We start from the raw sequence: 16,197 nt of genomic DNA on the forward strand, positions 1-16,197 counted from the left end.
GAGTCCTCACCGAAAATTGTTTTGTGGGTGGAGGAAGGTGTGATGCAACTTGATTAAGGTGTGAGCCTAATATTTTTTTATGCAGGTGTGTTGATATTTTTGATTCTTGAATTCCTGGTTGTCCTAGATCTGTTGAGATTTGCAGGTTTTAAGTTTTTTTTGTCTCCACTGCGTCGAAGAATTTTGGGTTTTTTGGGCTGGTGGGGGTTTGTGGATTCTCGCTACGGTTCGAGTTTACTGCCTCCTTGATCTTAGATCCGTTCAGTCTATTGTGATTGATTTCAGAATGTTTGGTTAGAAATGACCGTAATTAGTTACTGCAGTTTGCGAGTAATTTGTTGGTTAATGAAGTCGTTTTCGTGTTGGCGAGCGAATTCATTCTCCGTCTTCAAAATCTTTATTTAGGGATTGTGATTTCATATATTATATTATTTTTGCAATTTGGTTTCGCACCCTAGGTGGTTTGCTAGATTGTACACATGATATATGAATGTCGGTCTCTAAATTAGATTTGCTTTATTGGGTAAGGTTCTATGTCCTCCCAATCTCTTGTACTATTTTATTTTAATGAATTTTGGTTTTTTTAAAAAAAAAACCTTAATCACCGGGTAGGATTGTTCAAATGTTATAAAATGTTTATCTCTATCTTTACATTCTTGTTGTTGTTGAACAGTGATTAAATTTTAAATTGTATTTGAGTATTGACATTCGGAGATGTATCTCCGGAGATTTTTTTAAAGCAAAATAGTTATGTTTTACATATAATGTCTTTGTTGGTGTGTTTTTAATTTTGGAGATGTATTTTCAAAATTTGAAGGATATTTTTGAATTTTTATAGGATATTTTTTCACCCCATAGGTTGCACTAAGAAATAAGTGTAATGAACACATCTTTAATAATGCAAGATTGGCCCAATTATAATCTGAACATATACCCATATTATATATAGTCATAGTGTACTCTTCCACCACTTCGGATTCTTAATTGAAAAATGTTTTAAAAGATTAATTGGTGTCTTAAATGTACATATGTTAATGAATATAAAAAAAGTGTATTGAAAGAAATTTAAATTTGACCAATCGTTAGTTGGTCCAGTGGTGATTGGCGCTGGACTTGGTAGGGAGAACCACGGTTTGATCCCCCACAACTGCGATCGGGAGGGGGATGAAACCACTTGATGCCAGAACTCGCCCCCGAACCGGACTAAACCGGTGGTATAAAGCCACAAAAAAAAAAAATTAAATTTGGAAAGAATTTAAAAGATAAATGATTGATTCCTTTAGTTTGTATTTATAAAGTACAAATTATTATTTTTCTTCTATTAAGGCTCTTAGATTAATTTTCACCCACAAGAAATCTTGAACTGTCAATTATTACATGAAAGGGATAGAAAAGACATTAGGGGAATCACACTAGTTATAGTTGTGATCTTATATTAATCTTATCAATCACATTAAATTTGGTAAATTAATTTATCTATAATCAGCTATATCCTTATCCTTTATCAATTTGCTTAAATATCAATTTGGAATTTTTAGTGTTTGAATAAGATGGTATAATATTCTTTAAGTTTAACCAGTAATCAGAAATTGGAACTTGAGTTTTAAACTAAGCAAGCAACATCAACATTAACCTGATTTTGTTTCTGATATTAATTGAGATGATTTTTTTTAAATGACTTTTAGTTTCAAACATAGGTAATTAAGATTGAGACAATACCATATTGCAATCTATAACAACAAAAATAGGCCTATCAGGAGGGAGTAGTTGATGTCAATTGTAGCACTAGCACATAGATCGTAACCACACACATGGCAATCTTATGGGTCATAGTAACTTTCAATTAAGTTGAACCATACTCTTAAATTAATTTATATAGGATAATGACATGGCTAAGAGCCCATGCCTCATTGGTGGTCATCAAGCTATGCTATCAAAGATTATTCCATTTATTGGTTTTGATTAGGCGACCCGTCTTAATTGCAAGTCTAAAAATCTAAATATTAGATTCTAAAATAGGAAATATATTAGAATATATTTTTATCGAAAAAATATTTTTAAAATGGTTTAGTAAAGATGCTCACAAGTGTTGGAGAGAGCTTAGAATCGATGACGCGACCTGATTTAGGGTTGATGTCATGATATTTTGCTCCGATTAGATATCGCAACATGGCGGGATGGAGACGAGTTTAAACATTACAATCCTGTTTTGCCTCCTTATACCACCTTATTCCTGCTCCAATCTTAGCCAGGGGTAACAACTAACTACCCACCCCTCTTTCCAATGGGAAGTGAGTTTCTTTGCATCGCCACACGTAGAAATTGTAACTTTTTTTATTAAAAAAAACATGTTTTTCCTCTGGTCGGGTTTGAATTTTTTCCATTGCCTAGCTCCAACGTCAAAGGAGGTGGTATCTGCAACATTCTAATGCGCAAGTTAATGACGACCGAAAGAAGTAGTTTAAGGTTAGAAAGTGTGTACCTAAGACTAAGGTTTCCATTTTCCTTTTATAGTCACCTTCTCAGTTTAGGTTTCTAAATTCTCCGTTCCTTAGAAACATATCCTTCAAGACTTAGGTGTGTTAATCCTTCTCTTTCATCTAATGGATCCTAATGCTTTAAAGAATGTTTTGGGATAGCAGCCTCATTGAACCATCACACTTCTTAGGAAGGAATAATTGTCCCCAAGATAAGTCTGATGTAGCTGGGACGTGGCTTGCATTCCAAGTCGTTCTTTTTTATGGTAAATTATTATTCATGTTGATAAGTTCTTAGAGAGTGTTTTATTCTTCCGAACCCTCCATGATCTTTATTAGTCTTGTGGTATTCTTTCTTTTGTTTTGTCACTACGTGATCTGACTTTACATGATCTTTCATCTTTATGTCCTACCACATGTTGTTTATGGTATATAGCAATGACTTACTAGTAGGCATGGACCACATGGTATGATTCTTGTTGGGAATCATAATTGTCATTCTGACTTTGATGACACAATTTCTGTTGATGTGACACCAATTTACAAATGGGTGTAAGACCTTGAGGGTCCTTGATCTCCATCAGTTGGATCTTTGTCTACTTGTCTTCTAATTTTCTTACAAAATGAGGTATACATATGGATAAACCGTTTCTTTTTGCTTTCTTGTTTCAATCTCGCTTCCTTGGTTTCTTCTTCTTAAAGAATGTTCTTTCATTTTTAAACAACTCCAGGATTTCTCCACCAGTAAGTTTATCAATCATGCTATGTTATTTGTTACTTTATTTCATGATTTATCATTCTTTCTTTTTAATGGTGACTTTCATACTCTATGAGCGATGATAATGCCCACTCTTCCAATCCATTACCAATGATGGAGTGTGGAGGCCAATATTGCTCCTTGGTGAATATTGGTGCAATATAGGTTTCTGGATTTAAACCATTTCTTGCAAAGAGGAAGGGTGAGTAGACGAGGTTTAATTCCTTGAACCCATTCTTCTATCTATGTGGACAATTACTATTGCGAAGTTCGTTAGATACCATGCTTTTAGGCCTCTGATTGTTGAAAAAATATGTAGGGTACCCTGTCTATTTAATCCGAGGTCAATGAATCAGGGAATTAGGACATGGTGGAAAAAGAAAGTGGCCTTCCAGGTGGTTAAGTACTGTAACTCCGACTTTTTTCAAATTATATATGTTTGAAGTTTCACCACCCTAAATTCATGATGATGGAGAGAGTCATAGAGATCTCTGAGTTTGACGTCTCCTATGAATCATACAAAGCGCTAAAAGAATAAACTTTAGATGACTTCATCGCAAAAAATACTTCCTAGAAGCTAGACACGCTTTCTAAGTGGACGATATTAATGGCTCTTCCAACGTTAAAGGCAGTGGATCCAAGATTATTTTAGAGAGTGACCACAGTCTCACGCTGAAGGCCGTAGTAAGGTTTGAGTTCCCAACGTTTAACAGCCCGAAAGAGTATGGGGCATTCTTGGAGGAACTACATATAATATTCGATATGGAAGCTGAAGTGGTGGTAGTCAAGTTAAATTTATGAATGGCCACATTGCAACTAAGAGGGGAGTACCAAGCCAAAGACGCAATTATGCAACAATATTTGACGATTGTAAGAGCTTCCATTCCGCAATGAAGAAATCCTTCACATACCGAGGAAACAAAAATCAAAGGTGGAATTTTTAAGTAATTATTAAGTATTTACTATACATAAAAAATATTATAATTTTTTTTACTACTTATCATTATTATTATTATTAACAATAACAAATTTATAAAATGTGAAGAAATGAAAAACCACCTATTCGAACTCGAATTATAAATAATCATATATTCGTGTAGTTATTAACCTAGGAAAATTATACCTCATACCCCTACCATTATTCCTCTATCTCTACATTTTTTTAAATATTTCAATTCCACCCTTTTAATTTATAAAATAATTTTATTATTTAATATTTAATATTTCACACCCCTTACCAAAAGTGCATCGGATAACTTGCGATCAAGTTTTCCAGTTTGTAATTTTTCTTCACCGGATAACTTGTAGTCAAGTTTTCCGATTTGTAATTTTTCTTCACCGGATAACTTGTAGTCATGTTTTCCGGTTTGTAAATTTTCTTCACCGGATAACTTGCAGTCAAGTTTTCTGGTTTGTAATTTTTCTTCACCGGATAACTTGCAGTCAAGTTTTCCGGTTTGTAATTATTCTTCACCGGATAACTTGCAGTCAAGTTTTCCGGTTTGTAATATTGTAGATAACAATATTATTTACTTTTGGTCACGGTTTTTCCTTGTTGCCTAAACTTTTTAGTTTTTTTTTTAATTTTCGGGTTAGTGAAAAGCTATGCACCATCATCATTTCTAAATAGTTTTAGATCTTTTTCGTAACAGTCCTTTTTATGTTTCCATCACATTTTGACTTCATCAAGATTAAATGTAGGGTCTCTAACGCCCCAAACTACTTTCAGGATTACCGAATAGTCGCACAAACCAACACGAGTTTTTTCATCATAATTTTTCCTCACCCACACGTGGTTGTGGAAAACTTGACTGCAAGTTAGCCGGTGAAGAAAAATTACAAACCAAAAAACTTAACTGCAAGTTATCCGGTGAAGAAACATTACATACTGGAAAACTTGACTGCAAGTTATTCGGTGAAAAAAATTTACAACCCAGAAAACTTGAGTACAAGTTATCCGGTGAAGAAAAATTACAAACCGAAAAACTTGATTGCAAGTTATCCGGTGCACTTTTGGTAGGGTGTCAAATGGTAAATATTAAATAAATAATAAATTTATTTTATAAATTAAAAAATAGAATTAGAATATTTTAAAAAATGTAAAAGTAAATGGATAATGGTAGGAGTACGAGGTATAATTTTCTTAACCTATATGTATTTACTAGATATAATAAAAACCTCATTGAAGTTAGAGGAAGTTTAATCGTGTACCTAATATATTGTTTGGTTTGGTGTTATTATATGAATAAAAATGATAATACAAATAGTGGAAATGTTAGATATACCATTAATTAAAGGAGGAGAATTTAATCTACTATCTAGTTCATTAATTAAAGGATGAGAAAGGTAAACGCTTTTTTGGTTGAGCTGTAGTGACGAGACAAATTTCGATTGCGTCCATCTTATAGCATACGTCAAATTAATTAAATGCAAAACTAATTTGTCAACTATCCTACTTTTTCATAAATTTTTTATTTTATCTTAATTTGTTTACCATTAATCATATATTTTTATTTTAATAGGCACTTTCGATTTTTATTCTAGTCAGATGTAGTAAAAAAGATTGTTAAAGAAAAAAATTATTATAATCACTAATCAGTATGGAGGATAATCAATCCAAATATAATAAGAGAAGAAACAAAACCAATAAAATAAAGAGAAACAGCTAAATGGATTAAGAACTTAATTAGCATCTCCAATGGTGCAACTTACATTTGAGTTTTTTATGGGATCCACTAAGCCATATATCATATTTAAAAATTTATTTAATTTTAACTTTAATAAAAATTTGATATGGCTCCCACAACTTTACCTCATAACTTGATTTGATTGGGTACTACAATCTTTTAGTTGTTGAATTGCAATGCAACTCTATTATGACATGACAAATTTTTTAAATATTTAATTATTAAATTAATGATACAGGTGGAGAATTCAATAGAAAAAATTACCATTGAAGATGGTCTAAGAAAACATCAAGAAGCCCTAATCAAAATGCTCAAATCCAAACCCCAACAAAACAAGACTTCCAAACCTCTTATCCTGAAATACATTTATCTAAAAAGTGAAATAAAAACAGAAACAGAGAAGATCCATAATATTATAAGTCTTCTTGACCTTTCTGCAATGATCTTAGCGAGTCAACCCACCTCTTGGGAGTCCCTAAGAGAATAATTAACCGAATCATCCATCGAAAGAGCCTTTGACTCATGAAGTAAGCGAAAATTAGCTTTCTCTGATAATATAAACTTCAAAAATAATATCCTCTTGATTGAATTACAACCCCTTCGAAAATTAGATAAAAGGGTTATCGTTTCACACCCTTAAATTTAGCTTCCTTCGACCCGAAGTTCACTTTGTTTTGCTTCTTCAATCTCTTTATCTCTTAAATGTACACAAAATCATTGTCGTCACCTCTTATGTCAAGATCTGCTGCCATCTTCCATAGTTTAGATGTTAGACCTTCCTCTTCCATCGATAAAAACCACCAGTTTTCTTGAATTACCTCCAAGTATAATCTTGAATCACAATAGAGTACTGATCCACTAGAATATCTACTAGAATATCTGTCACATAAAGAGAACGAAGGAGATAAATGATTGTGCGTTGATGAATTAGTGAGATTATGGTGTTTGATAAGTGTACTTTGAGATTTTAACATTTATTTAACCAATTTGTAAAAAGATATTTATGAAGCTAAATCATGCAAAATGAAGAAAAACATATATGAAAAGATAATAATAGATATTAATATTATATATTTTATCAAAAAAAAAAGTATTGATATTTAAATGCAAAAATCTTCTAGACAACAATTTTTAAGGGACCAAATAAACACTTTTAATTAAAACTCCCAATAATATAAAAATGTACTTCTTTTAAAATCTAAGATTTCAATTAAGTGTTATCAATTTATGTGTTGAGTCAAATTTAAACATAACTATACATAAGCGGCCACGCCACACAAATGAATGTTTCTAAATAGGTTATGAACTTAAAAAACATTATTTCAGTTAAGTTACTATTATTTTCAAATTAAAGACTTTAACATAGTTATTTTTTAATTGATTTAACATAAGAGCTTAAAGGTAGTGCATTGACTATCAATGTAAAATATTTTATATGATCAGTGCATCACAACCCTTAAAAGGACCATGGATCCTCTCCTTCCCTTCTTTTCTCTCCTTCACAAAAACAAGTGTAGTAGAATTAATTGCATCAAGAAAAAATGATAAAAAGAAGAAGAAAGAGAAAATATTAGAGAGATATAGATAGAAAAGTGTGAAGGAGATAACTGGAGAGAAGAAATTGAAGGAGATGATCCAAGTCCCCTTAAAAGAAATATTTTATATGTGATTTAAAGAAAAAGTCAAACGTTTACAAAAATTAACGGTTATAATTTCACTGGTTATTATTTATATCATTCGAATTAGTGCATTTCTTAATTGTGCCGGTGCTCATTGTTATTTTCATTATTATCTCTAATTTTGACTTTTTTTGGTACACCTGATTTTGACTTTTAAATGTAATATTTTTAACGCTTCTAGTTTATTAATTATTCACTGAGTGTATATTTGTTTATAGTTTTAATTTTGTACGGAAACAGACTTATCATATTTCAATTAATATAAAGAAGGATCAGACAATCAATCGGTTTAGATTAAGATTGATCACAAAACTTAAATCTAAGTACAAATTATAGTTTTAATTTTAAGGTTCAATTTTAACCGATAAAATTTTAATTTTTAAAAAAATTCGAAATCTATTTGATGGATAAATGAAGCGGGGTTGGTCGGTTAAATATTTATTGAGATAAATTCATAAAAATGACTATTTTTTTATAAAATCACAAATATATTAATTTTAATTATTAAAAAACATTAATATATTAAAATAACTAAAAGAAGAAGTATTTTTATTATTGAAAACAAATTATTATTACTTTATAATATTTTCCAATATCATTTGAATTAATTTGGTCACATCATATTTTAAACCACAGATTAAATAACACTAAAAAATTTATATTGAATGTTGTGAGTATAAATGATACAATTAAATTATAAAAATGATAATAATTTGACAATATTATAAACTTTATTTTTATAATAGACCGACTCTATTATAATAAAAATAAATAAATAAATTATTAGTTGCATTCAGTCTTCGACGGATAACAAATAATCATCTGAATTCGACTGAAGCAATTTTATACTATTCAAATTAAACAACTTGATTAATCCGAGATCTAACTCGACCCAATCTATTTGAACAAAAAAGACAATGAATCAATTGGTTTCAATCAAACTGTTCAAATTTGTCCATCATCATCAAGAAATATATTTAAAAAGTGGTGACTAGGAAAAATAAAAGAGGACACCTAGGCAAAACGTGTGTCACTTTAAGTTGTCTATAAATACAACTTTAACCCTTAAATTTTTAAAGCCATTACCATGATTAAAAATTCACAAGGTGAGTGGGTTAACAATCCACCTGAAAATGTAAAGTTCTTCAAGGACAGTTATGAAAAACTTTACACTGAAGATGGAGACATTGATCCATGGCTCACGACAAGGTATAGTCTCCCTTAATTAGATGATCAAATAGTAATTGGAATCAGATCTGCAGACAGAAGAGGTTAAATATGTCTTATTTGACATGGCTCTATAGAAATCTCCAGGGCCAGATGGGTATCCTGATGGTTTTTTTATCAAAAATCTTGGAGAATTGTTAGGAGTGTTGGAACAAGTTTGGCTCTACATCTACAATCCCTAAGTTTTGATGATAACAAAGTGTAGAGAATAATTTTGTACACTAATTATTTCTTTAAGTGTGCAAAATCTGAAGTTGAGCAAAATAACTTTGGACTCTAAACAAAGCTACACAAAGCAAACTCTATACTCTAGGACTAAGTAGATTTTGAACTCTAAGAAAAGTAGACTCCGGACTCTAGATAAAGAAACTCTGGACTCTGAACAATCAAAGTTGAAATATGAAGAAATGTTCGTCTGGATAATCAAGACAACATATTTGAATCATCAATCCAGATTCACTTTGATATCACAAGCCTCATTTTCATTGGACTCTGAAGTCTAATCTACAAGGTTCTAAAATATGATCAAGCTTCAAATCATCTCAAATACGAAGTCGACGATTGAGAGAATAATAATTGAAAGAATATTCTTGGAGATAGTAGATTCAAAGCGAAAAAATTAAATGTTTCTATAAAAGGATAAATATGGTGGAATTCCTAAAGGATGGTACTGCCAAATCTCCATGTTTTGAGGCTCAACCTCGCACCACTATTACAGCCGTGAAATTGACGAAGTTTCCATTTCCACCCATTAACGGTTCTATTAATCATCACTTTCCAATATCATCCTTAAATGGTACTATTGATCATCTATTCAAAGAGGACAAAATAACAAATAAGTATTGTACAATAGTGTAACACCCCATTTTCCCATCGTTATATTTAAATAAACAATCAGAGTAATTAAATTGCAAACAACATCAAATGGGATGCTACATTCAAAACAACATCATACAAGTGCTCACATTGTTGAACAAATAGATACATAACACTATTAACTTGGATGAACCGAATACAACATAATCAATTTTCTAAAAACAACTTTAATTAAGCAGCGGAATTCATCATAATTCAACTTTAAATTATTATAACATCTTAATCCAACATAATCAGCATCAAACAATAAAAATACTTCCACGACATTTTAAAAATCCAGCAATACGATAAATAGCAAAATAATTGGCGTTCATCCCCCCGAGTGTTACGTATGAAAGCAACGACACCGACCTCGAACTACCGAAGGTATTTAGCCTTCATTCCTGATTACCTGCACGTTACCAACATAGGGGTAACATTCAAACAGAAGGGGTGAGATATCGAACAATATAAAGGAACTTATGATAATAATTATAGTAAAAATAAAATCACACACAATTCACCACTACTCAACACAATACAACTTTTAATCAACCATCAGCATAATCACAATCATTCCCAAACAACTTAACATCATATTATCATAAAAATGCAATGCAACTTACACTATGCAAATGCACGTTGTACCAATGGAGCATAACTCCCAATTTAATATCTGCCAATTAATAGAGGCCAACGTATTTTCCAATTCAGGCTAACTTAATTTGCCAATCCAGGTCAACTTAATAATGCAATGAATGCGACTCAACGATGCAACACTCGCAAAATACAACAACTTCAACTAAATTTCCATGAGGAATAACCTCCATCTCAATTCCCAATAGTCGGTGGCAGCAACAACATCATAATTATTATAGAAATATGTAATTTATAATCATATAGTTCTGATACAACAATATACAACAAGGTTCAACTTCGCAATTATCACTCATCAATGCATCAACACATTCTTCATTAAACAATATAGCATCATCAAGACAGTTTATCATAACACATCATTCACAATGGAAAACATATATTGCAATTATATCGTCATAAGGTATCGAAATATCATCATAATTAAAACTTAGTAAAAATAGTCCTAGCACTCATTTTATTCCACTTAAGTGTAGATTATTTCATTAGCTACCCAACGTTTTGAACGACACTCAAATCGGAGTTACAGTTCAAAAGTTATGGCCTTAAAAAAATTGTCAAAAGTTGGTCTACCTCGAGTCCGTTCGCGCCAACCTATGCGTCGACCGCTTGCTCATAATCACAACTTATCCCTACCTCGGGTCCGCTCGCGCTGACCCATGTGTCGACCGCTCGCTTGCATTTGTGTCGACCGCACCTCTGTTTGCATCGACCGCACACTATTTGTGTGCGGAATTTTTCTGTACTTTTCAGATCAGTTCCCTTACGATGTTTACACATCTTAAGCCCTATAAACACCCTATAATCACCATATTTCATAGTCAAAATACAATTTTATGAATTCTATCATATGAGTGTCATCTATTGCATATTAACATATCTAAATCACCAAAATTCATCATCAACAATCACACACCATTCATAACATTCATCAACACATCAAAATTCAACTTTTTATGCAAACATGGATATGAAAGCATGAAATCTAATCCCCACCATAGAATATCATCATACAAACTCTTATAATGTAAGAACCGCATTCTTACCTTGGATTGAAGGTTACTCTATTCTCCGGTTGGATTCTCACTTTGCCTCTTTGCCTCTTTCTCTTCCAAAATCCGTTTCTTTTCTCTTACTGATAAACCACCAAAACCTAATTTCTATACTCTCTTATTTTATTTATAATAATATATTACTATTATTCCATTGGGCCTGCTATTTTCATACCCCCACTCTACTACATACCAACACAATAACTAAGCCCACTTAATAATTTAGTCTTATACAATACTATTATTATTTCTACGACTAAATCGACTAAATTAATCAACTAATCACATAACGACTTAAATCAATAGTTTCACAACATCAACCTATAATTCATAAATAAATAATTAAATATTTAATTAAATGAATAATTAAATATTCGGGCGTTACAAATTGCATTGTGAAAAGAATTTCTGAGAGAATCTCAGTGTGAAACAATAAGAAACAAAGAGAAAATAAGAGAAACAACAAACACAATACTCACTACACTTAGAGCTTTTAATGGTATATTCTTTTTAAGTGTAAAGTCTGAATTTCTTATAGTGTATCTGCTTGTTGAGAAGCATGATGGTAAACATACAATCTTTGTATTGTAACTCTAATTAAATTCCTTGAGGGACTAGGTTTAGTTTGTAGCCTTAAGAAGTCATTGACAATTTGTCTTTGAGATTGAATTTTTTGGGGGACTAGGTTTAGTCAGTAGCCTCGAGAAGTCATTGGAATTTGGTATTTAAGTTAAAATCTGATTGATTAGTGGATTAAGTCGTTATTGAGAAGGTGAACTCACTCTGAAGAATGGACTGGACTGACTTTGTTAATAATAAACCAGTATAAAAATCCTTAAGTATTATTATCATTGTTGAGTTTGTCTTTGGCTGCACGAAAAATTGTCATATTAGAAACCCAATTCAAACCCGCATTTTTTGTGTTTCTTGAACCTTCAGTTGACATCAGAGCCCCGATTATAATATTGTCTATTTTATGTTAAACACTTAACCGTGTCACATAAAGATCAATTCGTTTCTTTGTGAAACACAAGTATATCTTCTACTAACATCAATGATAAAGATCATTACTCTGCTAAACCTCCAATCTTCGATGGAAAAAAGTTTGATTACTGGAAAGATAGAATCAAAAGTTTCTTACTTGGATATGATGTAGATCTATGGGATATGGTAATGGAAGGTTACACACACCCCGTGGATACAAATGGTGTAAAGCTTGAAAGAAACAAGATGGCTGATCAACAAAAGAAAGATAAAATAATCATCACAAATCCAGAACAAATTTTGTTGAATGCTATTTCTTATACTGAGTATGAGAAGATTACAAATAAAGACTTTGCTAAGTCCATATTTGATTCTTTGAGGATGGATCATGAAGGGAATGAGCAAGTGAAGGACATGTTCTCAAGGTTTCAAACTCTGGTTGCTGACATGAAAATTTCAAATATGAAGAATAATATCATTCTTTGCTTTCATGGTTTTTCTTTATAAAACAAAACATGACTACATGACCTTCTTTACTACAGTATTTGCATTTTAATATCTTACAATGAGATGCGGTCTTGGTTTTATATATATATATATATATATATATATATATATATATATATATATATATATATATATATATATATATATATATATATATATATATATATATATATATATATTCTCAAAATTATTATTATTGTTTCTTAGTTCATAACCTAATCCTACTTTATTATTGGAGGCTCTTTAATTTCCTAACAAGACTTCTAGGCTTTCTCTTCCTTTGTTGAATTTTACAAGAGTTTTCTAAAGATCACATACTTTATTCTTTTACAGTTATTACATATGTCAGGTTCTTCATTTAAAGTGGAAGGGTTTTGATTGGGATTTTTTTCCTTTCCCTAAAATTTTCTATTTCTTTTTACGGGGCTTTATTTTTAAAAGTAAGAGATTGTTAAAATTACGAGTGTCTTCGAGTATAATAAAATTATCTTTTCTTATATAATAAAATTTTAAAAAATAAGTTGAATATTGTTTAATAAATAGTCAATTTAAATTTATAAAATTTGACAATTTTAAAGTTGATAATTGAAAATATAAATAATTAACTTTTATTTTAAAAAATATTGGGTTAAAGTTACATGTGAAGGTAAAAGAGTCTTTCAAATATATATTAACACATGTAGCATTTAATTAAAATGAATAAATCAGAAAAAAACATGATAGATCAGCTTTTTTGATGACTTGGCATGAGGAAGGTTTTAATTGTGGCGTTTTCAAAATTGTAAGGTCATCCATGTGACTTTTTTTTTTACAGGGAAATTTTTCGTAAAGTCCCTGTATAGCAGGAGATAAATAACTATTAATCCAAAATTAATTTACACTTTCAATACATCATCCACTTTTAAAGAAACAATATATTTTTTTTATTCTTATTTACATATCATTTTTTTTAAACTTACGTAATAAATTTATTATTTTAAATATCAACATTTTTTTACGATACTTTTCTTCAAGTATTATTTATTTTAATTTATTTTTCTCTATAACAAATTATTATTATTATTATTGTTGAATTCATATTAAATTTAAAAATCATAGAAACAAAAAAAAAAAACTCTACAAATACAACTACAAGTCTACAAATAAAAAATCAACGAAGTACTGATGTACTTTGCAATGTCATCATATAAAATATTCACAATTTAATAATTAAAATAGTTTATAACCTTCCAAGTGGTTATATATTACCTTAATGATTAAACAATTTCCAATGGCAAATAAAGAAAGAGTTATCCAAAGTTGATTGTTATCAACATTCAACAACACAACACACTCAGATTCGATACGAGGGTGAAAAACATGTAACAATGACGTGTTTTAGCGGTGTCAGTTTTATCTTGTCTCTAACCTTCCCAATTCCTATAAATACAATTCTCATATTACTTTCTTTCTACATTTTTATTTTTATTTTTATATATATTTATCTATATATATCCACCATTCATAAAACCTCTTTCATTCATTTTTCATGTAACTTCTTCGTTTCCATCAAAACTTCATCCATTGTTGCAATCAATTCAACCAGGCCAAAGTTTTATATATTTCTTAACAGAATTTATCATTCTCTTTCATTTCCTAATGTTGAAATCACAATTGTTTGGTTGATTGAAAAATGCCTGGGTTTATTGCTGTTGAGAAAAAATTTACAGCAAAAAAAATGAGTTTTTCTAATTTGGCTAATCATGATAATTTAGCTGTTTCGAAAGGAAATGGTAGTGTGAGGTCTGAGGCTCTTGATGATGATGAGAATAGTCCTATTCTTGCTGGGTTGTCTGATGATGTTTCGAAGTATTGCCTTGCACTCGTGCCTCGTTCGAGTTTTCTGGCTATGGGCGGTGTCTCTAAGAGATGGAAGCGGTTTATTCAGAGCAAAGAATTCATAACGGTGCGAAAATTGGCTGGGCTGCTTGAGGAATGGCTCTATGTATTGACATCAGATGGTGATGGAAAAGGAAGTCATTGGGAGGTGATGGATTCTTTTGGTCATAATCGTAGGTCTGTTCCGCCAATGCCTGGTCCACGGAAGGCCGAGTTTGGTGTCGTGGTTCTTGACGGACAACTTCTTGTTATGGCTGGCCATTCATCAATTGATGGAGCTGTTTCTGTCTCACCAGAGGTTTACCAATATAATTCTAACCTCGACAGGTATGTTTGTCATAGCCGTCTGAGGCTTTGTGTAGATTAGTCGCAGTTTAGCAATTTTATGAGACCCTGTTTAATTATGTTTTAACTGTGACAAATTTTAGACGACGGCCCTGATGTTTGTAGTATGTGATTCGAGGAAATCATCTCAATTTATTAGTGAAATGAGTCCTTATGACTTTCAATAGCTGTATATTTAAAGTTTGTCATTGCTATTGCTATTGCAGCTGGAGTAGATTGTCAAACATGAATGTGGCTCGGTACGATTTCGCCTCTGCAGAAGTCAATGGCCTGGTTTATGCAGTTGGAGGATATGGAGCAGAAGGCGACAGTCTCTCTAGCGCGGAGGTATATGATCCGGATACTAACAAGTGGACATTGATTGAGAGTCTTCGCCGTCCAAGATGGGGCTGCTTTGCTTGCGGATTCGAGGGGAAGCTCTACGTGATGGGCGGAAGGTCAAGTTTTACAATCGGAAACTCAAAGTCGGTCGATGTTTACGATCCTGAGAAGCAAAACTGGCGTGAGATGAAAAACGGGTGTGTCATGGTCACTGCTCATGCAGTACTTGAAAAGAAATTGTTCTGTATGGAGTGGAAAAATCAACGAAAGTTATCGATATTCAATCCTGATGATCATTCATGGAAAACGGTATCGGTCCCTCTGACGGGGAGTTCGAGTGTTGGTTTTAGATTTGGGATACTGAATGGTAAGCTTTTGTTGTTTTCGCTGAAAGAAGATCCTACTTATAGGACTTTGTTGTATGATCCAAATGCATCGCCGGGGTCGGAGTGGGGGACTACTGATATAAAACCATCTGGTGTGTGTTTGTGCAGTGTAACTATCAATGCTTGAAAATGTTTGCTGCTTCTGAATTGGAGATCTTGATAGAGTAGGCAATAGAGCTAGTGTTTGATGTTGTTTTATGGTTGTGATTGTAGTGTACAGGGTCATGGAAAAAAAAATTGAAACCATAAATTTGGGTGCAACATGTTTTTTATGAAAGATAGGAAAATGAGTGTGTCTTAATGTAAAAAATGTAATTCATATCCATTTTCTAAGTTGAAGTGTTCAGAGTTAATATCTCATATTGAGATATTAGGCAGGTTGGTT

At 31.7% G+C, this 16,197-nt stretch overlaps 1 protein-coding gene across 1 annotated transcript; it reads left to right on the forward strand.

Annotated features, from left to right (window-relative positions):
- Nucleotides 1–14,349: 14,349 nt before the first annotated feature.
- On the forward strand, nt 14,350–16,197 carry LOC131607959 (F-box/kelch-repeat protein At1g67480). Its single transcript, XM_058879903.1, has 2 exons — nt 14,350–15,087; nt 15,312–16,197. The coding sequence occupies exons 1-2, from the start codon at nt 14,555–14,557 to the stop codon at nt 15,937–15,939; spliced, it is 1,161 nt and encodes a 386-aa protein (XP_058735886.1). The 5' UTR covers nt 14,350–14,554; the 3' UTR covers nt 15,940–16,197.

Source organism: Vicia villosa, linkage group LG5, assembly GCF_029867415.1.
Source record: "Vicia villosa cultivar HV-30 ecotype Madison, WI linkage group LG5, Vvil1.0, whole genome shotgun sequence".
In the NCBI taxonomy this organism is placed as follows: Eukaryota; Viridiplantae; Streptophyta; class Magnoliopsida; order Fabales; family Fabaceae; genus Vicia; species Vicia villosa.

Bases quoted from the DNA above. Each gene is read 5' to 3' on its own strand.
- LOC131607959 (XM_058879903.1), top strand. From the start codon at position 14,555: ATGCCTGGGTTTATTGCTGTTGAGAAAAAATTTACAGCAAAAAAAATG. The intron at 15,088-15,311 runs GTATGTTTGTCA...TTGCTATTGCAG, and splicing joins TATAATTCTAACCTCGACAG to CTGGAGTAGATTGTCAAACA.